Source organism: Eptatretus burgeri, chromosome 17, assembly GCF_056783735.1.
Source record: "Eptatretus burgeri isolate ZD-2024b chromosome 17, Ebu_testis_v1, whole genome shotgun sequence".
Classification (NCBI taxonomy): Eukaryota; Metazoa; Chordata; class Myxini; order Myxiniformes; family Myxinidae; genus Eptatretus; species Eptatretus burgeri.
Genome location: NC_140977.1, coordinates 31542658 through 31566028, shown reverse-complemented (window position 1 = coordinate 31566028; position 23371 = coordinate 31542658). Strand labels below are relative to the sequence as shown.

General features: G+C 45.5%; 1 protein-coding gene and 1 long non-coding RNA gene across 11 annotated transcripts in view; one reads left to right on the top strand and one right to left on the bottom strand.

The window, feature by feature from the left end:
- Positions 1-18641, bottom strand: part of LOC147009697 (beta-galactoside alpha-2,6-sialyltransferase 2-like) — a 109318-nt gene extending 90677 nt beyond the window's left edge. Inside the window, exons 1-4 of one of the 10 annotated variants that reach the window (XM_085862301.1) lie at positions 16644-16835; positions 16218-16391; positions 275-360; positions 16-75 (exon numbers count right to left, since the gene is read on the bottom strand). In XM_085862301.1, the coding sequence (XP_085718427.1) occupies positions 16-75; positions 275-288 (74 nt within the window). In that variant the 5' untranslated portion in view covers positions 289-360; positions 16218-16391; positions 16644-16835. Of the gene's footprint in view, positions 1-15; positions 76-274; positions 361-16217; positions 16392-16643; positions 16836-17055; positions 17196-18369 lie in introns of those variants that run through there. The other 9 variants (XM_085862299.1, XM_085862300.1, XM_085862303.1 and 6 more) reach the window with 9 other exon arrangements.
- Positions 18048-23116, top strand: LOC147009696 (uncharacterized). The gene is made up of 2 exons (XR_015052915.1): positions 18048-18339; positions 21640-23116. It is a non-coding gene; the product is annotated as an uncharacterized LOC147009696 (long non-coding RNA).
- Positions 23117-23371: the final 255 nt, after the last annotated feature.

The following is a 23371-nucleotide window of genomic DNA, read 5'->3' as shown; positions in this document are numbered from 1 at the left end:
CCCCCGGGGACTCACTGCGCAGGATGAGCAAACATGCTGGGGAGTCTGGCGAGCACCACAGGGTAATGACAGGCTCTGGCTCGAACAGAAAAGCAGTGTTGAAGAACAGAAAGAGAAACAGAACGGACACGGACGGGCAGGAAGAATGGGGGAAATAATATAGGGGAGGAGAAGGAGGGAGATTAACGATGAATAGGAACAAAGTGGTTTCAGGAAGGGGGATTTGCAGTGGAAATGTACAAATCAAAAGAGGACAATGGAGAGGTAAGCAAACCTTTGAGACATCATTATTCGAGGTTCGATTTCACAGTCACTCGGAGAAGAGAGCTGTGCAGTGTTGCATCATGGAGTATTCTATTCCTTGGATGGGAAAGGGAGGGAGGGCGGGGGGGGGCATTCTAACCAACCGGACCTCCTTTTTTCGAATGAAAAAATGCATTAACTCGTTTCTTTTGGAAATGATTAAATGCAATATTTACAGGGACTGCGGCCAGAAACGTCAATTGCACTCGCCGTGTTTTTGTCTTATTTATTCTGGTTCTCCTACTGATTCACAATTCTGAGTCTGCCACTGATTAGGAGGTCACCATTGCATTATATGCATATCGTGATGATGTACATATTGGAGGGGGGCAGGGGGGGTATGATTTAGTGAAATTTTATACTAAAATAGAAGACCCTTATCCTGTCAACGCCGATAGCACGAGATATCACAAGTATCTCCAATGTTGATAAATATACACTGTACATATACATATACATATACATATACACAGACTCAGTCTTCTTTACAGACGATGCGAGATTACAGGAGATGACCTCCAAAGACACCAAGTGGAGGCGTTCTGCACACGCGATTGTTTTGTGGTGTGGTGTGGTGAGGATTGATTAATTTTACTGCATGGCAGTTTCAGCTTGCACTCATTTGATTACACTGGAGGATGATATGGTGGCTTTAGTTCCAAATATACTCGCTTTAAGAGCAGTAGGACAGCTGTTCACCACCATCTCAGATCATTCTCCCATCCAAAACCATAATACAAAACCAGTTTATGGTTTGGATCCCACTGATAGGCTTGATCTGCATTTGGACCTTCACCAAAATCTCATTGGCTTGTTCTGGTCACGTGCGCAACTCATCCACCAAGTTTTGTCATAACCTGTCCACCAAGTTTTGTCATAACCTGTCCACCAAGTTTTGTCATAATCTGTCCACAAAGTTTTGACATATCGTGCTGTACGTTTTGGCCCCAATCTCTCAATGGTGAAGAATCACTTTTTTAAAAATCCAGTATCCGGATCTGGATCTCGATGCATGCGATTTGAATCCTGATTGTCACGCACCCAAGTTTTATCCACCAAGTTTTGTCATAATCTGTCCACAAAGTTTTGACATATCGTGCTGTACGTTTTGGCCCCAATCTCTCAATGGTGAAGAATCACTTTTTAAAAAATCCAGTATCCGGATCTGGATCTTGATCTCGATGCATGCGATTTGAATCCCGATTGTCACGCACCCAAGTTTTGTCCACCAAGTTTTGTTATAATCTGTCCACAAAGTTTTGAGATATCATGCTGTACATTTTGGCCCCAATCTCTCAATGGTGAAGAATCACTTTTTTTAAAATCCAGTATCCGGATCTGGATCTCGATGCATGCGATTTGAATCCTGATTGTCATGCACCCAAGTTTTGTGCGAATCCATCCATAACTTCTTTTTTTTCTCTGAAATAGCTCAACGAAAAAAATTGAAACTTGACACATGTCATCGACTCCCCATGGGTCCCACGTAGTCTGGCATCTCATGTGGCTGCCAAACCACATGATTGATGATGTTTTAGTTATCAATCCCCATGGGAATAGTCATTGACACACTGAAATTTTCACATCAATTGGTTGGCCTGTTTGAGAAAATGGGATTTTTCAAGGTCAGAAGCTTGGGTTCCCAATGGAGAACCTTGATGGGTGCCGAAGGTTGTGTTACGTGGAAGGGGGGAGGGATCCATAGCTGGACTGTGGTAAGTGCAGTTTGCTCCGTGTGGTTCGAGGAGGTTAAATTGCCATGTAACAGGGATCTGTCAGAGTAAGTTGTTTGTTACACGTGATTCTGAGAAGGCAGCGTATGTAATTTATAGACAGGGTAGACGGATTAATTAATTTTATATATATATATATATATATATATATACACATGTATGTATGTAAAAACCTCTTGTAGGCGGGCCTAGGTGAGGCTTTCCATCGCAGAGGCAAATAGGCTGATTACGATCTCTATGGCCTGTTTGTGACAGCCATGGCGGTGCAGTGGGATGTCTAGGCCAGAAGAAAAGATGTACATTTATTTTTATCGGGGCCGCCCCCATGGGCGGGACCCAAGAGGAAGAAGAGATCGGGGTGTACATGAGAGCAGAAGTCGGTCGTCTCATGTGCAAGACAGTCGAAACGAGAGAGTCCATCATAGAATATCTTGCAAGTGAGTGGAGACCAGAGAGTCCAGCAAAGAGTCCACCAGAAGAGGCTCGTGCACGAGAGAACCAAGAAAGGCTTGTGTGCAAGGAGGATGGATACCTTGCTTGGAGGAGAAGTTTCATCGGGAAGTGACCCAAGCTGGGATCACTCTGTTTTTGGAGAGCCTGGAGGAAAATGGACAAAAGGAGACCACATGGCCAAGTTGAAGGCCTACCCATCGCTGGCCCTGCTCGTTAAATGCAAAAGTAAAGGGAAAGGGGGGTGCCATTGGCCTTACGGAGAATCCTGATGCGTTCAGGATGTGGATGATTTCTGGTCCTGAACAAGCCCGACTCATAATTAGCTTTGAAAATGAGTACTTGTCATCCAATGATGAAGAAATCAACGACCGACATCACGAGAAAGGCTTTTCAACACAGAAATCGTTCCAACGTCAAGTGGTTTCCACCGGTCGCAATTTTGAGAATCTTGGTTTATCAAAATTCTAGAGGTTTCAGAAGTATGTTCTGCAGGACAGAACAAAGTCAATCCATGACTCAATTAAATGAAACAACTTGCCATTGCTCAATAAACCTAAGGCTAAGATCAACACCAAAACAAATAGCTTGCATCTGCCCGGAATGATGCAAACCTTTTTGGTCACCTCTCCATCGCTAACCAGCAAACAGGTGGTGATCTGGACATGTTCTCCCATGACAATCAAACATAACCTCCTGGTCCATCTGACTGAGGAAAACTTTGGATAGGCACTAAATCAGACCTCGTGAGATGCTTCAATACAAGTGGACAGAATGAAATCCCTGACGTTTGATCATAAAATCTTTGATGGGGCAGCATGAGTGCACATAGCATGATATCTCAAAAAATTGAGGACGGATTTTAAAGAAACTTGGTGAACAGGTTGGGTATGTTACCACGACGAATTGATTTGATTTTGGTGACTATCTGAATCCGGATCTGGATACGAGAATTATTTAATTTTTAAAGTGACCACCATTGATAGATCAGGCCAAAAGCGATATACAGAGAAATGACAAAATTAGACACCTTAAATTTCTTCATTTCATCTGTTTAACACAGTTTTACTCAGTGATTTATACTAATATTTGACTATTTATTTGCAGAAACGAGTTCCTGGGTCTGATATGACAATTAACTATGCCTCAAACCCAGAGAGCACACAAACTTTCCAATTTTCAAAGAGGACGAATTATTGGCCATTCGGAAGGTGGAGTCAGTCAGCATCAGATATCTCAGAACATTGGCATTCCACTTTCTACGGTCAATAGCGTGATCGTTCAATTCACCAGCGAAGGCAAGGAATCCACAGCTTCCTGTTTTGATTGATCTGGGCCCTGAGAAAGGTGTCTTCCAGCTGTCAAGCAGTCCATTGAGAAAACTCCCCGTTGCAAGGTATTGCATTGCAGGTCCAAGTTATCTCAAGAACTGCCATGCGGTACCTTCATCAACTGGGCTACTATGGGAGAGCAGCTATGAGAAAACCTCTTCTTCGACCGGCCAACATTCAAAGGAGAAAGAATTGGGCAGACGAGATGGCCACCAGACCCTTGGAGTTTTGGCAAACTGTCATTTTTTCAGACGAGTCCCAATTTACTCAGTTTTCTGACAGTGGACACGTATGGGTCTGGAAACTTCCCAATCAAGAGTTTTCTTTGAACCAATTGCACTCAACTGTCAAACACGGTGGTTTTTCAGTGATGGTGTGGGGAGCAATCTGGAGCACTGGTCGGTCAGACCTTGTGGAGTGTGTTGGAAACATCAACCCTACAATATACATTTCTATCCTTGAGGATGGAAGTCTCTCTGTCTTCTCCACTGGTCAGATGGTCAAAAACAACACTCTGTTCATGGAAGATGGAGTTCCATGCCACACTGCAAAAAATACCAAAGAATGGCAGGACAGAAATGAGATCAAGCGACTTCCATGGCCAAGTCAGTCTCCTGACCTGAATCCCATTGAACACCTCTGGGCCATATTGGATCGAGCTGTGCGGAAAAATTCCAGGAAAACATCACGGACAGAATTGCTAAACCTTTTGTGGGAAAGCCTGGGCATAAATCCCACAAGAGAAAATTTCACAACTCATTAGTTCTATGCCTGAAAGAGTAAAAGCGTTGAAATCTGCAAATGGCAAGTCCACCAAATACTCTTGTATGTATTAAAGTGGATCAAATGTACTTCAAATGTTCAATAAATAAATTATTTTAAAATCATGGTGTCCCTTCTGTCATGTCTGTGTGAAGCATGATATTTACCTCCGCCACCGAATGTGAAGAAGGTTATGTTTTCACCCCTTTCTGTCGGTTTGTTTGTTTGTAACCAGCAAGCAGGTGGTGATCCGGACATGTTCTCCCATGCCAATCACACATAACCTCCTGGTCTATATGACTATGGTAAACTTTGTTTGGTAAGCACTAAATCAGACCTCGTGAGATGCTTTGATACAAGTGGACAGAATTAAATTCCTGACATGTTTGATTGCAAAATTTTTGATGGGGGCAGCATTAGAGCACACTCTACCTACTGCCACTGGCTCTACTTTCAGAGATTATGCAGATAATGTATTCTCACTATTACTTGAACCTGAGCAGAACAGATGTCGTCTGTGCCACACAGTATCAAAGCATCAATAAGGCACAAAAGAGGAAATGACATCCATTGAATGTTTAGCTAACAAAAAAGATAGCATCGAAATGGAAAGAATTTCTGCTTGATTCTATAAACAAATCAAAGCAATTTGCCTATCTGACAGACAGTGGAAAATTGACAATGGCGAGAGGTTAAATCCATTTTCATCACGAAGGGTGTTGAAGTTGTCTCAAAAACTACTGGCTATAAAATGCCAGATTGCACACGTGAGGCAGATACAAGAATGGTAATCTACATCATACATGCACTTCTTGAAGGGTGTAAGAAAATCCTGGTACGGACTGTCGATACTGATCATCTAGTCATTCTGATAGACCAATTCTTTGATCTGCAGCAACTTTGTCCTGAAATTGACCTCTGGGTAGCATTTGGTGCCGGCAAGGACTATTGTCTGGACAGTATCATTTGAATCTGAACCACCATGGGGAAAAGGACATCACAGGCACTTCATATATTCCATGCATTCACCATCTGCCTTCTTAGGAAAGGGAAAAAAATTGCAGGTCAAGCATGAAAGAGCTACCCTTTGGTTGCAGATGCCTTTCTGTTCATACGAAATCACCCATTTAATCAAGTTAAAGTAGATTCTGAGCATTTCAATCATCTGGAGCATTTGAAAATCGTCATGCATGACAAAACCAGCAATGATGTCAATGTGAATGGTGCAAGGACAGAACTATTTTCCAAAAAGAGTCGGAGTCTTGTAAACATCCCACTAACTAAGGACACTTTGCTACATCACACCAAGAGAGCAGTCCTCCATGCTGGTATTTTGGTCGACAAGTCAACAAACTTGACCACCTGTTCCTGAGCCAGAAGGTTGGGGTTGGACAATGCAGGATTTTATTCATTTTTCTATCTGGTCTAGTACTGAAAATATGACTATTAAAGATTTTGATGAGTCCATGGTGGCCATCTTGGATTTTACACCATTAATACAGGCTGAATTTTTCATGTATATATACATATATATATGATGTCCCCCAAAAAATATACAACTTTTAAAATGCTTCGTTTGATCCTACAAAAGCAGTAATTTTGTCACTAATGCTTCATTTCTTGTTGCAGAGACCCTGAAGTTTATTTTGATACCAAGCAAGTGCCAGAAAAATGCCAACACTGACCGTACAACAACGGACGAAAATTGCTGAACTTTGGCACCAGACGAAAAGTGTCATACAGGTGCAACGTCTTTACTCGAGACATCTCGGTACATCCACTTGCACCATGCACCAAACTTTCGGACAATAAAGTGCACCATCGCAAAGTTTACTAATGTGGGAACCATCTGTGACCTTCACAAGGGTCACAGTGGTCGGAAGAGGACAGGTCGTAGTGAAGAAAATGTGGAAATGGTGAGACAGGCGGTCGTTCAGAGTCCAAAAAAAAAATCGATTCGACGACTTTCTGCCAAGACAAACATTCATAAGAGCACCGTTCAGAGGATCCTTCGCCAAGACATTCATGCCTTTCCATACAAAATTCAAACGGAAACGGTGCTTACTGATCAACAGAAACGCAAACGACTAGATTTTGCAAATTGGTTCTCAGGAAAGTTGGAGGAAGATGCAGACTTCCTCAAAAAACTTCACATGACGCACGAATGCCATGCTGACTTGTCCGGGGAGGTAAACAAGCAAAACGTTTAGTACTGGGGAACAGAAAATCCTGGTAATGCATCAACTGAACTGGTGCCTCGATCTGTTCTCAGTCACCATGTGGGTGGCGGTTGGTTGGTATGGGATAATTGGTCCATACTTCTTTGAAGATGACCAAGGACGCACTTGCACGGTAAACCAGAGGAACTATCGCCAAATGATTCAGGAATTCTATCTGCCTGAACTACGTACTCAGGCCCGTAGGAGAAACAACCTGATCCAGATGAGAACCCAGTGGTTCCAGCAGGATGTGGCACCGCCCCATACAGCCTGGGAAACAAGGCGTTTTCTCAACCAACATTTTGAGGGCCGCTTTATCTCCCTCTACGAAGACGTTGAGTGACCACCGTATTCCCCTGACCTTACTCCTCCAGACTTCTTCTTGTGGGGGTATCTCAAGGACAGGATCTATGGAAACCCAAGGCCTCAGACTCTTCATCAGCTCTGAAGGAAAACATCCACTGAGAAATCCAGAACATTCCTCAGGAAACGTTTCCCAAAGTGATGGAGAACATGACTGGGTGTGCGCTGCCGCTCGCCACGTCGCCACAGGGTGAATCCCCCTTACCTGTGGCTAATATTTAAAACCACCCATTAGCCACTGTGGCTAATCCATGTTTTAGTGGGTTTTTTTTTTTTTTACCAGTTTTAGACGAATTTTGGGTGATTTTAGCACAGAATTCAACCTTCGTTGAGACGGCCGCCATTTTGTATGTTTTGATTATGGGAATCACGCGTGATTTCGTACAAGCTTATATATACTAATTTTAGTAGTTTTAAACTAGTTTCTAGTAAAAAAAAAATCGACCGAAATTATGCATGATTCCCATGATTCTCATCTCAAAATTTTATTTTAATTTTTTTGAAAAAAAAAAATATTTTTTTTCAGGAATGATTCGGCATGATTCGGCGCTACATGCTTCGTTGGGTCAGTGGTTGCCAGGTGAGTTTTGACACAATCAGTAGTAGTACCTGTAGCAGGACGAGTTTGTTTGGATGAGAGAGAGTTTGTTTGGATGAGAGAGAGTTTGTTTGGATGAGTGAGTTTGATGGGTGACTTTGGTTGGTTGGATGAGTGAAGTTGATGTGTGACATTGGTTGGATGAGTGAGTTTGATGTATGAGATTGGTTGGATGAGTGAAGTTGTTGGGTGAGATTGGTTGGATGAGTGCGTTTGACTGGCATGAGGTTGGTCCAATCCTGGTCCACAACCACCCCCATCCCCCACTACCACCTACTAAAGGCACAACGACCATACCACACACACACACACACACACACACACACACACACACACACACACACACACACACACACACACACACACACACACACACACACACACACACACACACACACACACACACACACACACACACACACACAACCTCCCCTGATGGTCGTTTATTCAACCAATCTCACACGTCAAACTCTCATCCAACCAATCTGAACAATCCAACTCATTCATCCAACCAACCTCACCCATCAAACTCACACATCTGCCTTAAAATTAACTTATTGTTTCATATTGCTAAAAAAAACTTTTGAATGATATATGTGGCTATTTCCTTTCTCCTGTGACTAATCATTCTAAACCTGGATTAGCCACAGTAGCTAATTCCTTTTGAAAGCCAGAGCACACCCAGCATGACAACGCGTTTGCAGGCAATGATCGGACAACGTGGAGCCTACGTCGAACATGTGGTCTCAAAGAAAACGACGAATCTATACCAAAATTTAAATTTTGGTGGCAATTTTGACATTGGTACAATAAATTTCAACCTTTCAGCTTTCGATCCAGCCATATATATTTTTTAAAAATATGTTATGACCATCCTCTTTGCAGATGAAAAGTTGTATATTTTTTGGTACACCCTGGATATATATATATATATATATATATATATATATATATATATATATATATATATATATATATATATATATGTACACACACCCACAGGTTCTCATAAAAAAATTGGTGCTTTGGTCACTCTTGAAACAATTTTTTCACTACCCAAGATTATGCGGCATATGAGGAGGCAGCCTCACAGGGTGCTTCACCTGGGTTCAGGACTCCAACTTTCTGGTGGTAAGCTTTTGTAAACACGAACTATCTAGCCGGCACTGCAGACCTAGGAATGCAACCCGAAAGGCAGATAGTCCCCCAAAAACCCACAACCGCCGTTCTCTGCCCCAATAGCTGACAACAGAACCTATGTTCTGCAAAAGGCTCCAACAGAACAGGTGGTACCACTCTGGAAGAGGCCTGGAAGAATGGCATAGAAGAGAGTGTGGGAGTTTATTCTAAAGGTGGGAAAAAAAAGAGTAAGGAAAGAGTGAAGGTGAGCAGTGATTCGTCATTTTGGTAGTTTTACCAGAAGGGGGTTGCTGGCGTACCTTGAGCGCCCTGCGGAAATATGGGAGGGACATATTGCAGACAGAGCAGGGGAAGGGAGGGCGGCAAGACCGAAGGGGAAACTGAAGAAGACAGAAAGACCACCGAACTGTGGAACAAACAAGAAAGACCACCGAATCAGGCTGTGGAACAAAGCTTTGTTTGTGGTCAGGAGCTCAGGTGTGCCGAGGAAGGATTTTGCATGATGGAGGATTCCCAGTCGGCGACTGGCTTTGGAGGCGAGGTTGGAAAGGTGCTTTTCCCAGGAAAGGTCATGGCAGATAGTGAGACCTAGAAGCTTTAAAGAAAGGACTTCTTCCAGAGGATTGTTGAGAAAGTAGATGAGGGGTGGGGTTCCAAATGGTCCTTTCGGAGAGACAGAGTGAGAGTGTGAGATTTGTCCATATTGAAAGACATGTTCCATGTGTTGGACCAGTTTGTGATTTTATCCAGATCTGCAGAGAGTGAAGAAGCTGCTGCTTGCCGGTCTGAGGGATGACAGATGGTACGGCAGAGGGTGGAGTCATCAGCAAAGTGATAAAGTGGATTTTCCAGAGAGTCAAAGAGAACATTGACAAAGACCAGAAAAAGAACAGGGCCTGGAACGCTGCCTTGAGCAACTCCAGCCTGGACAGGAAGAGGGGATGAGAGAACTCCATTTAGGGCCACATCTTGACTGTGACAGGAGAGGAAGTCTGTGAGCCTTGAGTGGAGATGGCCTTGGATACCATAGGAAGAGAGTTTTGTGGGCAGGGCAGGGTGACAAACCATGTCAAAAGCACGTGACATGTCGAGGGATTATGGCTCTGATTTCATGTGTGGAACTTTTTCAACAGCATAGACAGAAAAGGCCTCGTTTAGCACTCATCGTTTTTTGTTTTTTTTGAAAGTCACGTATTGTGTGTGGGTGGTGTCAGGCCAGCTGCTGTACAACCAATAGAAATACAGCAGACATACATACATACATAAATACATACATACATCATCAAAGTTGCTCTCTTCATCAAAGACTCTATTTCTAACTCCCCACACCCCCAGGAATACCTCTGGCTACGGCTTCCCCCCCACTCCCACTTCATGTTTATATTTGTACTGCACCGTCCATCAAACAGTGATGACTCCATCTACACCTCACCATTTGAAAACATGGACCAACTTCTATCTTCTCATCCGAACTCTCTCTTCCTCTTATGTGGTGATTTCAATTGTCATCATGCCAGTTTGCTAGGTGTGGGTACCTCTCTCACCTGTCATGACACCTCAGCAAAAGCTTTCTGTGACTCATTGGGACTGACTCAATCGGTCAACTTCCCAACCTGGATCTCAACCATTGGTACTCCATCTCTTCTGGATCTGATTTTGACAAATTTCCCTGACAATATCTGCTGCTCTTCCTCCAATCAAATCGGTTCTTCTGACCATGTCCTTGTCAAAGTTGACATCTCTCTGTCTATTATCACAGAAACACCTCAGCACCGTCGAGTCTGGCATTTCACTCAAGCCAACTGACAGGGTCTCCAAGCAGCCATCAAACTTACAGACTGGTCTCCCATTGATAATTTCTCCAACATCAACTCATCCTGGGAATTCTTTCAAACAAACTTGCTCTCCCTCATGCACAGATTTATCCCCTCTCGTGTTCAGTTGTCCTACCCTTCCTCCCGCCCTTGGTTCACTGAAGCTTGTGGCGAGGCAGTAGTCCTGAAACAACTTGCCTTTGCATCATGGAAAGCAAACCCAACTGAGGGCAATCTTAGTTCCTTCCATAAAGCTCGGAACAAGTGTGTATCTACCCTCAGGAGAGCCAGAAAACAACATCTTTCTGAGCTCAAGTCTGAACTCTCAAACCTCCCTCCCTCCTCCAAATCCTGGTGGTGTCTAATCATATCTTTTTCTGGTGTATGTTCCCCCTCCATCCCCTCCTTTACCTCAAATGGTCGCACTGCTGATACCACACTTGAAAAGGCTGAATGCCTAAACTCGGTGTTTGCATCGAAATCTTGTCTCCAAAACCAATCGCTTTCGGTACCCACCTTACCCAGTCACACCCAACTCTACCTGGACTCTGTGTCCTTTTCGTCTGACAAAGTGGAGAGCTTGCTGTCAAACCTCGACTCAGATTCTGCAACGGGTCCAGACGGCATCAGCACACGTGTCCTAAAAGCCTGATCCTCTGTTCTTGCTCAACCTCTCTCTCTCTTTCTTCCATTCACCCTCTCATTTGCTCAAGGTCATCTGCCATCTACTTGGAAATTCACAAACATTACTGCCCCGCATAAAAAATGTGCTAAAACAGATCACTGCAACTACAGACCAGTCAGTCTTCTCCCAATCATCAGCAAGGTTATGGAATCCATCATCACTTCAGACATTAAATCCATCCTCTTCTCCAATGGCTTGATTTTCGATCATCAATTTTGTTTCAGACCAGGTCACTCTACCCTGGATATGCTGATTCTGCTCTCCCAACAATGGATGGAGGTCCTCAATGCCAGACAGGAAATCAGAGCCATATCCCTAGACATATCACGTGCTTTTGACAGTTTGTCACCCTGCCCTGCTCACCCAACTCTCTTCCTATGGTATACAAGGCCATCTTCACTCATGGCTCGCAGACTTCCTCTCCTGTCACAGTCAACGTGTGGCCCTATTAATGGAGTTCTTTCATCCCCTCTTCCTGTCCAGGTTGGAGTTCCTCAAGGTAGCGTTCTGGGCCATGTTCTTTTTCTGGTTTTCATCCATGATCTCTCCGACTCTCTGGAAAATCCTCTTTATCTCTTGGCTGATGACTCCACCGTCTGTCGTACCATCTATCATCACTCAGACCGTCAAGCAGCAGCCTCTTCACTCTCTGCAGCTCTGGGTAAAATTACAAACTGGTCCAACACGTGGAACATGTCTTTCAATTCTGACAAATCTCACACTCTCCCTATGTCTCTCCGAAAGGACAATTTAGAATCCCCCATCTACTTTCTCAACAATCCTCTGGAAGAAGTCCTTTCTTTCAAGCTTCTGGGTCTCACTATCTGTCATGACCTTTCCTGGGAAAACCACATTTCAAACCTCACCTCCAAAGCCAGTCGCCGACTGGGAATCCTCCGTCGTGCGAAGTCCTTCCTTGGCCCACCTAAGCTCATGACCACTTACAAAGGTTTCGTCCGCAGCCTGATGGAGTGCTGAGGTGTCGTCCACCAGACTGCGGTCTCCTTGGGTTAACCTGAGGCGGTCCCTTCGGGTGGGTGCCTGGAATGTCCTATCCCTAAGAGAGGATGATCACCTGTCTCTGTTATCATCTGAGCTCAAGCGTTTGGACATCGGGATTGCAGCTCTCTCTGAGGTTCGGAGACCGGATTGCGGCGAGATAATGGTGGGTGGTTACACCTACTATTGGTCTGGTCGCTCTGATGGTTACCATACCCAAGGAGTTGCTGTAGCTGTGTCCAATAAGCTGACCCCAATGATAATTGAGGTAACACCGGTCAACGAGCGTATTATGAGATTAAGGATTCGTCACTCCTTAGGTGTCATTTCCCTGGTCTCTGTTTATGCTCCGACTGAGGTGAGTGATCTCACCGTGAAGGACACATTCTACGCCACACTCGAGTCTGTGGTTGATCAGTGCCCCAGACGAGATACACTTCTAGTCTTGGGGGATTTCAATGCATCGACTGGAACTGATAGGGACGGTTATGAGGTGTGTGTTGGTCCCCATGGGTCAGGAACTGTGAATCAGAATAGCACTAAGTTCCTTGACTTTGCAAGAAGTCATGGACTTAGGGTGGCTGGTTCATGGTTTCAGCGCCCACAAGCTCATCGCTGGACTTGGTATTCCAACGCTGGCGGTGTGGCAAAGTAGATTGACCATGTCCTCATTGACGGTCGTTGGAGGATGATCCAGAACTGCAGGGTCTACCGGAGTGCTCAGTTCCTCAATACTGACCACAGGCTTGTTGTAGCAACTCTAAAGCTGCACCTTAAATCCTGGAGAATGGTACCATCCCAGCCGAGGCTGGATGTTGCCAAGCTCAGGGATGAGAGAGCAGCTGAGGAGTTTGCGAACAGGCTGAGTGGACACTTGGGGGGTCTGGGTGCTTTGGGGGGTCCTGAAGAGTTGTGGAGCGCCTTCAAGACCACCGTCCTTGATGTTGCCGGTGGATGCCTTGGAGCTCACCGCAGGGCAAAGAAGAATTTTGTCTCTCAAGGGACACTGGATACCATTGACCAGAGTCGCAGGGCCAGGCTGAATGGCAGAGCTGAGCTGTTCAGGGAGCTGAGGCGTAAAACTGTACGTGCACTGATGGTGGACAAGGAGGCCTATGTGCGAGGAATCTGTGAGGGGGTAGAGCATCACCTGTGGACAGGTGATTCTCGTCCCGCTTACAGGGGAATTCGCGCATTACGTTCATCCAAGCCCATCCCTCGGAGCACTGCAGTTCGAGCAGAGAGTGGTAGGCTCTTGACAGAGGAGTCTGAAGAGAAGGCCCGCTGGGCCGGTTACTTTGAGCGGTTGTACCAGGCTGATCCCCCAACTGTCGAGTTGGACGTCAAGGGTGTTACAATCCCTGTTGCTGACCCTCGAATCAACTGTGGTCCACCTTCGCTTGTGGAAACACGGGCTGCGGTGAACCAGTTGAAACGGGGCAAAGCTCCAGGGATCTGTGGCATCCATGCCGAACTTCTCAAGGCTGGTGGAAATGCTGCACTCGTGTCGTTGCATGCAGTTTTGTGCTCTGCCTGGAACACAGGCATCATCCCAACTGACTGGAAGAGGGGCCTTGTTGTCCCTCTCTGGAAAGGGAAGGGTGATCGCCAAGACTGCAACAACTACCGAGGGGTGACGCTGCTCTCAGTGCCGGGCAAGGTCTTTACTCGGATAATTCTCGATAGGGTTCGCCACCATCTGCTTGAGCACCAGCGTCCAGAGCAGTCAGGCTTTACACCAAAGAGGTCAACGATTGACCGTATCCTTGCACTTCGTGTTCTCACCGAACGCAGACGAGAGTTTCGGCAGGGGCTGCTTGCAGCCTATGTTGATCTCTGTAAAGCGTTCGATTCAGTGAATCGGGATGTCCTCTGGAGGATTCTTGGTCTTCGTGGGGTGCCACCAAAACTGATCGATCTGATGTCTGAACTCTACTCTGGTACTGAGAGTGCTGTGAAGTGTGGTGGTACCATCTCTGACTTACTTCCAGTTGTTACTGGAGTTCGTCAGGGATGTGTACTTGCCCCCACACTTTTCAGCACTTGTATGGACTGGATTCTAGGGAGGATGTCGGAGAGATCAAGTTGCTGTGCGTCATTTGGGAATGTCAAGATCTCGGACCTTGACTTTACAGATGATGCAGTCATCTTTGCGGAGACTTTAGACATCCTCTTGGGGGCCCTCGAGGTGCTGAATGAGGAGTCGGAGCCGTTGGGATTACGGGTTTCTTGGGTCAAAACTAAGATCCAGGCTTTCGGTGACATCTTGGATGCTGCTGTCCTGTCTGTGTCTGTTTGTGGTGAGGATGTTGAGGTCGTGGAGAGATTCACTTACCTTGGCAGTGATATTCATGTCTCTGCTGGCTGCGAGTCAGAGGTCAATAGACGTCTGGGTCGGGCCTGGGGAGTCATGGATTCACTGGATCATGGGGTGTGGCGCTGCCGGTACCTGTGCGGGAGGACGAAAGTCCGAGTCTTCAGGTCCTTGGTACTTCCAGTCTTGCTCTATGGGTGCGAGACTTGGACTTTGATCAAGGATCTGAGACGGAGACTTAATTCCTTTGGTACCAGGTCTCTTCGGAGAATCCTTGGCTATCGCTGGTCGGATTTTGTGTCCAACGAGCGATTGCTGAGAGAGACTCGGATGAGATTTGTTACCTGCATAGTCCGTGAGCGTCAGTTGCGGCTGTATGGACATGTGGCTCGTTTTCCTGACCCTGATCCTGCTCACCAGATTCTCTCAGCGAGGGAGTCTCATGAGTGGAGGAGGCCAGTGGGTCGACCACGTGCCTCATGGTTGCAACAGGTTGACCATCATCTCAAGGAGATGGGGATGGGCCTGGCATCTGCCTGGGGGATGGCCAGACGGAGGCCCCTGGAGTACCGGCGGAAAGTGGACGCAGCGACGTGCTGTTCTGGCACATGCTCCCATACCTGACCTACCTGACCTGATAGAGGGCTTCTCTCTCCTCTGGGCTGGTGCTCCTGCCGCTCACCTTTCTTGGCTTTGCGATGTGGAAACCAAGGCATTTTGGATCATTGGTATCTCCTGCGATGAGGCTGAGTCTTTGGGCCTCTCACTCTCTCACCACAGACAGGTCAGTGGTCTTTCTATTTTCTACTGTCTCCTCTCTGGTCTCATCCCCCTTCGCCCCCCCCCTGCTCTGTCTGCGATTTGTTCCCACCATATTTCCACAGGACGCTCAAGGTCCGCCAACAACCCCTTTCTGGTAAAACTACCAAAATAACGGATCACTGCTCATCTTCACTCTTTCATTCCTCTTTTTCCCCACCTTCGGAACAAACTCCCTCACTCTGTTCAATCCCATTCTTCCCTCCAGGCCTTCAAAAGAGCTGTTCACCACCACCTCTTATCGTCCCCATCTAAATCCTCGATCTTTTCTACCTCTGTTAATCCACCCCAATCCCACCTCCTTCAAATTCCCTGCTTTCTCTCCTGAAAGTCCCTGTGATGTCCATCTTGTACACCCCGTGTTCCCCGCCCCATCCCTCTCCCTTCCACAGATCTAATGTCTCTGTTCCCCACTGTTTTGTCCTTCCCACTCCCTCCTCTCTTGTCTCATGCCCCCTTGATGTGTGTTAGATCTCACACGAGCCTCGACAAGGTATACAAAAGAAAAATTAAAAAAACAACACATACATATGTATATATATTTATATATATATATATATATATATATATATATATATATATATATATATATATATATATATATATATATTTTGAAGATTATTGTTGTTAGTGTTATGACGATGCTTACGGTGTGCTCTAAGATGTCATATCAGTACAAGTTTTTACCTTTGCCCCTGAAGATGGGCGGTGGTTATGTTTTCACCCCTGTTTGTCTGTCGTCTGTCTCTCGACAGAATATCTCAAAACGTTGTGGACGGAATCGGACGAAACTTGGCGGACAAGTTGGGTGTGTGACAAGGACGAACTTGTTCGATTTTGCTGAAGATCCAGTTCCACGTGCTCGGATTAAAAAAAAAAAAAAAAGTGATTCTTCACGATTGAGAGAAAGGCCGAAATCGATACAAAGCACAATATATTAAAAATGACTAAACGGGTAATGACAAGACGAGCTTGTTGGTCCCGATTCAATGCAGGGCGGACTAGGCCACAAGACCCACACCAAGCCCGCCCCACGGTTGCCAAGCCGAGGTTGTTTACTTGTGTTTTTCCCATTTTAAATGCCCAACGTCGATCATCCCAAGCACCACGTACCATGTTTTAAATCCTTTTGTACGACTCGTCCGGGGTTCGAACCACCTCCCCCCCCCCGGACTCAGAGCGGATCCTCCAACGGTCCAACCAACCGTTACGTAACTGCGTCACCGAGTTTGGTTGAACTTCGTGACCAGACAACTCGAAGGGTCGTGTCGCGATTACCCTTGTAACCACACGGTGACGTGTGACGACCGGGAACCCCGAAAGTCACCTCGGGGCTCGGACCACCCCGACGACGAACGGAGCACACGAGATTTAACTGTAAACCTCCACGCAGGAAATCCTTTATCCGCGAACACAACGACCTTTCCCTTCGTGCTTGTACGATCGATCACGTGGAGCTGCAGCAGCAGCAATCAAATGGCAACTCGAATCACCACGAAGCGAAGGAAGCGAAACACCCAAATACCTTTCGGCAATTCGGTCGCCACTTGTTGCTTCGTCAAAAGTTCTTCTACTCGTCGCTTTCTTCACTGCAAGGCTCCTTAATCCATCTTCCAATTCCTCGCTGCTTCATTTTACTGTCCGTTCTTCCTGAACTAATAACACTGTATTTTCCCTCTCCCCCACCCAGCACGACCCCAAGTCCGCGCCCACTGCACTGCTCACTATACCGTTCGTTCATTCACTCACACACACTCTCACTCACACACTCACACACACACACACACACACACACACACACACACACACACACACACACACACACACACACACACACACACACAGTCTTACTCTCACTCACACTCAATCACACACACACATACACACACTCACTCTCACTCTCACATACACATAGAGAGACAGTCTCACTCTCACACACACACACACACACACACACACACACACACACACACACACACACACACACACACACACACACACACACACAGTCTTACTCTCACTCACACTCAATCACACACACACATACACACACTCACTCTCACTCTCACATACACATACACACACAGTCTCACTCTCTCACACACACACACACACACACACACACACACACACACACACACACACACACACACACACACACACACACACACAGTCTTACTCTCACTCACACTCAATCACACACACACATACACACACTCACTCTCACTCTCACATACACATACACACACAGTCTCACTCACACACACACACACACACACACACACACACACACACACACACACACACACACACACACACACAGTCTCGCTCTCACTCACACTCACTCACAGTCTCACTCTCACACACGCACACACGCACACACACACACACACACAGTCTCACTCTCACACACACACACACACACACACACACACACACACACACACACACACACACACACACACACACACACACGCGCGCGCACACACACACACACACACACACACACACACACACACACGCGCACACACACACACACACACACACACACACACACACACACAGTCTCACTCTCACTCACACACACACACACACACACACACACACACACACACACACACACACACACACACACACACACACACACACACACACACACACACACACACACACACACACACACACACGCCAGCCAGCCATCCTTTTCTTACTTTCCTGCCTCCACCGGAAACGTCATTGTTATCTGTTCACTTATAAAGTCGCAGCCTCGGCAACGTGAACGACAAAGAGCGTCACAATGAAATAAAAGGTAAGAAGGGAAATGTATCTGCTCACTGACACGTGGCTCACATGTTCTGGCTTCCTCGGTTGCTCCGGAGAATTGGTCTGAGCTTTTGTACTGCAAGCTCTCGGCGTGGACCAAAGGTTGCACGACAAGCTGAGCTGGATGAAGACCGTCGTCACCAAACGGAGAAATAGTCTAGAAGCCAAAATCTGTAGCTAGCCTAGAAAATAGGTTCGCTGCTGATTTCATGTTAGAATGGTGCAACTGGTGTTTTTGAAGAGTCTAGGCATGACCAAGTCTAGTTCCACTTGTTGCCAAGTCTGCATCTGAATATTATGGCCGCCATGACAGTAATCAAAATGGCCGCCATCAGATTTAGTCTTTTTCTTACTGCAAATTGTACAAGCCAGAAATTTGTCATGATTGTGAAATACTATGTAATCTGACAAGAGGAACACTATTTTGTGCTTTATTTTTGTACTGGATCACAACTTTTCACATAATTGACAACTTAAAGATGAAATTGAAAATGCACATACGAGCAACAAATGTGAAAAAGAAAATGTTTAGCACTATTGATGGAGATGGGTTTACAGTCAGTCAAAGGTTATTTCAACAGCTGTCAGATTCTTTCTAACACAAAATTACGTTGCTTTGCAGAAGAGAAAAGTGTTGTGAGAACACCCAAGTACAATTTTCAGAGCTATTGATCGGCTTGTACACTGAACGGGTTCCTACAAAGGGCTTTGCATCCACATGCTTTCGTGCAAGGCAGTCCATTCCGCAAACATTTGCACCGTCGAGTTGAGCATGACCCACGGCATTTGCATGTCGTCAGTTCTACACAGTAAGCAGTAATAGGCTGTGCAGTCATGAGTCGCGGCTGAAATGTCTCGTTGCCATCTTTGACGACCTGTTCCCACCCACAGTTCTCAGGTGCAGGTAGATGTGGTTCAGATTCCAAGGCTCTTCTCCACACAAAAGTCTGGTAGTGCGCTCGCTTGATGTGTAGAATCAGAGCATCGCGAGTTGGAGGCAGATTCTCAATAGCTTTGGTCAGACTGAGAAACAGATCACATCTTACTCGCTGAATTGAGTTATCTTGGCCATGAGGGTCAGCATCTGCAATCACACTCTCATCAGGAATTTCCTCTTTGCCTCGGTTATTCAACAGGTGGGAGTTGTTTTGAAAGACAGCCCATGCAGAGCGCTTCGCAATTCCAGCAAACTGGCTTGTGCTGTCTGAACCTGTCACTGCATGAAATGCCAGAAGTGACTCCCTCTGCGAATCTGGGATATTGATGGAGTCAATGGGAATGTAGTGTTGCTTTTTGGGTGTCCCTGCATTCATCCAGAGAAAGGGACTGAGATGCGGCTGATAGGCAACAAGGAGAATGAGGACATCAGTGTCCTGAAGCCACATGAATAATGTCTTGGCAGATGCTCAGAACTTTGTTCTTGGTATCTGTCTCATCCGCTTCTTCATTGTCCATCTTGTCAGTGCTGTCACCACCACAAAGAAGCGTGACAAGCATGTACAGGGTTTCAGGTACAATTTGCTCTGCATTTTCTGTGTTCAGTCCACCGATAATGCTATGCCCTGGAGAGTGTTTTACGTCACTGTAAATCTTTATGCCCACTCTGAAGATCCAGCTAAGGATTTCGTTCTCATGATGAGGCAGACTGCACTGGGCCAATTCATCTTCTTCAGAACTTTCACCTTCTTCAGATAAATCATTCACGGCGGTTCTCATGGCAAACTTTGTCACAGTTGAGGACGCAACTATGAGGGGTTTTGTGACATCCAATGGCTGCACGAATGTCACCTTGTCACTACCAAAGTGAACCTCCACTTTCTGCTTGAAATTGTAGCTTTTGTAGGCTCCAGCCTCAATTCCAAAATCATTCAATAACAGCATGCTGTAGTGTTCCCAGATGTTTTTCAGGGTAAACACATGTCCCTTCTGCAGCTCTTTCTCAAGCTGGTTCATCACATTTCTGAAACAGATGCTTTCAGGAGACTGGTTTTTCTCTCCACTCTCCTTTTTATACTTTCTGCGAAAAGAAACATAACACTTGAGGTGATATTTACATTCAGCTGCCATCAAGTCTGAAACACCTGCAAACCTGTGACGCATGGTGGGGTCAAATTGGGCCAAACTAAGCATCCTGGATGATGTGTGATCAAATTCAACATTTGTCAGGACACCAGCTTTTCCAGGAATGTCAGTCTGGCAGAAAGCGCATTTTGACCAATCCATAGCGCTGTGCGCGGATCTTAGTGACTTTGGGACATGGTATTTCTCTGAGGAACCTGATGTTGTGGGTATCTCTTCTGCGTAAGTCACAGATTGTGGCTGAATCCTTGACTTCAGTCTGTCTATTTTTGTGCGTGAGTAAAGTCACTATAGCAGAATTTGTGCCATTGAATCTTTTCGACGTGCTCCGGTACAGAATATTTTCTGATTCTTGAGAATGAGTCAACATATTTAGCGTCATTATATTTCTCTCTTTCTTTGCAACATTCAGCTACAGTTTTTACACCAACGATTGTAGTCTTTCGAAGTGGCGTTGACTTGCTAGTTTTTGAACTGTCCTGGCAAATAAAGCATTTATTCCAGTCTACATGCTCTTCTTCTTCTCGATCCCTTGAACCCCCTGTGAGAAATCTTGCAGCTTTCATTTTTCAGTTAGTCCTGGGTAACAGAAAAACACACAGTTATGTAGTTTAGGTTCATTTTATAGCAAAGTTGTAAAATTCATTGATTGTGGTTTGTATAATCAGACATTCTAATTCGAGCCTGAACATTTCTTTAAAAATAATATAGTGAAAAACAAGTCATATTATTTTTCGAAAATGGATGGAGCAATGTTTTTTTCTATACTCCCATCAGCTCAGGCATGCTCAAAAACATGGAAATCGACCCTAATTATGTAATTTCATGTCAATTTGCGGCTGAAATATGACGAAAAGTGTATTTAATGGCGACCATTTTGTAAACTGTCATGGCGGCCATACTATCCATATCCAGAGTTGGCAACAAGTTGATTCACGTTTCTGTGTGTCTGGACAGTCAATTTACACCTGTTGCACTATTCTAACACGGAATCAGCAGGGTCGTACACTATTCTGCATTGGGCCTCCTGACTAAAACATAGTGGTCCTGATTGTTGGAACATGTGTGCCCGTGCTCATGGAGGCTGATCTGGCAGCATATGTAGGGGAAGACGAGGAGGGAAGAACTTATTTGAGGGGCACAAAAAATAATTAAATTATTATGTTTTAAAATAATAATAATTTTCCCTTCATTTTATTGATTTCAGGTGGAAGATAAATCTACTTCTTCTCCTCCTCTTCCCTTTATAATGGGTGAGGTCCAATGTACCAAGCTTCTGCCCTGCCTTAAGCACAATACTTTTCCACTTCCTTCTGTCCTCAGCCAACTCTCTCCACTCTCCAACAGAGCCCCCACCTTGCTGATATCCCTCCTCACACATTCCTCCTATCTCAACCATGGTCCACCTCATTAACTCCAACCTTGCTCTCTCAAGCTATCTGCTCTCTTTGGCATTCTCTCTTCCCCCCCCCCATCCCCATCAAGTGTCCAGCCCATCTCAGCCGGCATTTCACCAATCTCCTCGTCAAGCTCATCTGCACACCAATCTCCTCCCTCAGTTTTGGACGAAACTTCGTGGACTCGTTTGGTGTGACAAGGACAAATTGATTCGATCTTGGTGAAGATCTGGATGCAGATCCGGCCTATCAGTGAGATACAAAACATAAACTGTTCAGCCTGGCGGAGGTATGCGCTCTACTGAGTGCCGTTCTAGTTTTCTATGATCTTCAGACATACACAAACATGCATACACAAACATACATACAGGTAGGGCCCAAAAAATGGAAACACCTGGGTAAATGAGGGACACCAAGCAACCGCTTCCACACAGGTGTGGTCCATGTGTTAATTCAGCATACACCATCTCAGCATGCTTAGGATAATGTATAAAAATGTTGCACAAGCCTGGTTGCGGATAATTATGGAGAACATGGCTGCAAGAGGATACCCCCCTCTCTGCCCCCCCCCCAACCAATGCTCCCATCCACAGAGCACGTGTGGTTACCCAATGGTTTGATGAGCATGACACTGATGTTATCCTCCTCTCCCTGGTAAGGCTGGAGTACCACAAGGCAGTGTTCTCGTCCCTATGTTGTTAGCTTATTATCTGTAATTCATATTTCAGATAAGGTATTGTCATTGTGCAATATCTCTCTGTCCATCTGTCCATCTGTCTCCCATTTCGACATCTCCAGCCAAACTGCTGGGCCGATCCGGCTGAAATTTGGCAGCAACTTTCCTCTCCTGACTGGTAACAGGGATTGCAAAGCTTGTTCCGGTCACGTGACTTTAAGTAGGTCAAAATGACGGTCGCGCAAATTCCTTCTAAAATCTTCTTTTCCAGACCCACCAATCAGAATGCAACAAAATTTGGGTTACAACATTAGGCCAGGGTAGGGATGTTAAATTGCGGAAGTCATACCGATCACGTGACTGGAAGTATGTCAAAATGGCCGACTTTGTCAATTTTGGGGAAAATCGCATAAATTCCTTCAATAATCTTCTTCTCTAGATCCACCAGTCAGAATGCTACCAAATTGGGGTTACACTATTAGGACACGGTCCTGATGTTAAATTGCCGAGGTCTTGCTGATCACGTGACCGGAAGTGTGTCGAAATGGCAGTCACACAAATTCCTTCCAAATTCTTCTCCTGATCCACCAGTCATAATGCAACCAAATTTGGGTTGCAGCATTAGGTCAGGTTAGGGATCTTCATGAAATTTCGGAAGTCATGCCGATCACATGACCGGAAGTGTGTCAAAATGGCTGACTTGGTCAACATTTGGGAAAATTGCATTAATTCCTTTAAAAATCTTATTATCCAGACCCAACAGTCAGAATGCTACCATATTTGGGTTACAACATAAGGACAGGGTCGTGATGCTAAATTGCTGAGGTCATGCTAATCACATGACCTTTAGTGTGTCAAAATGGTGG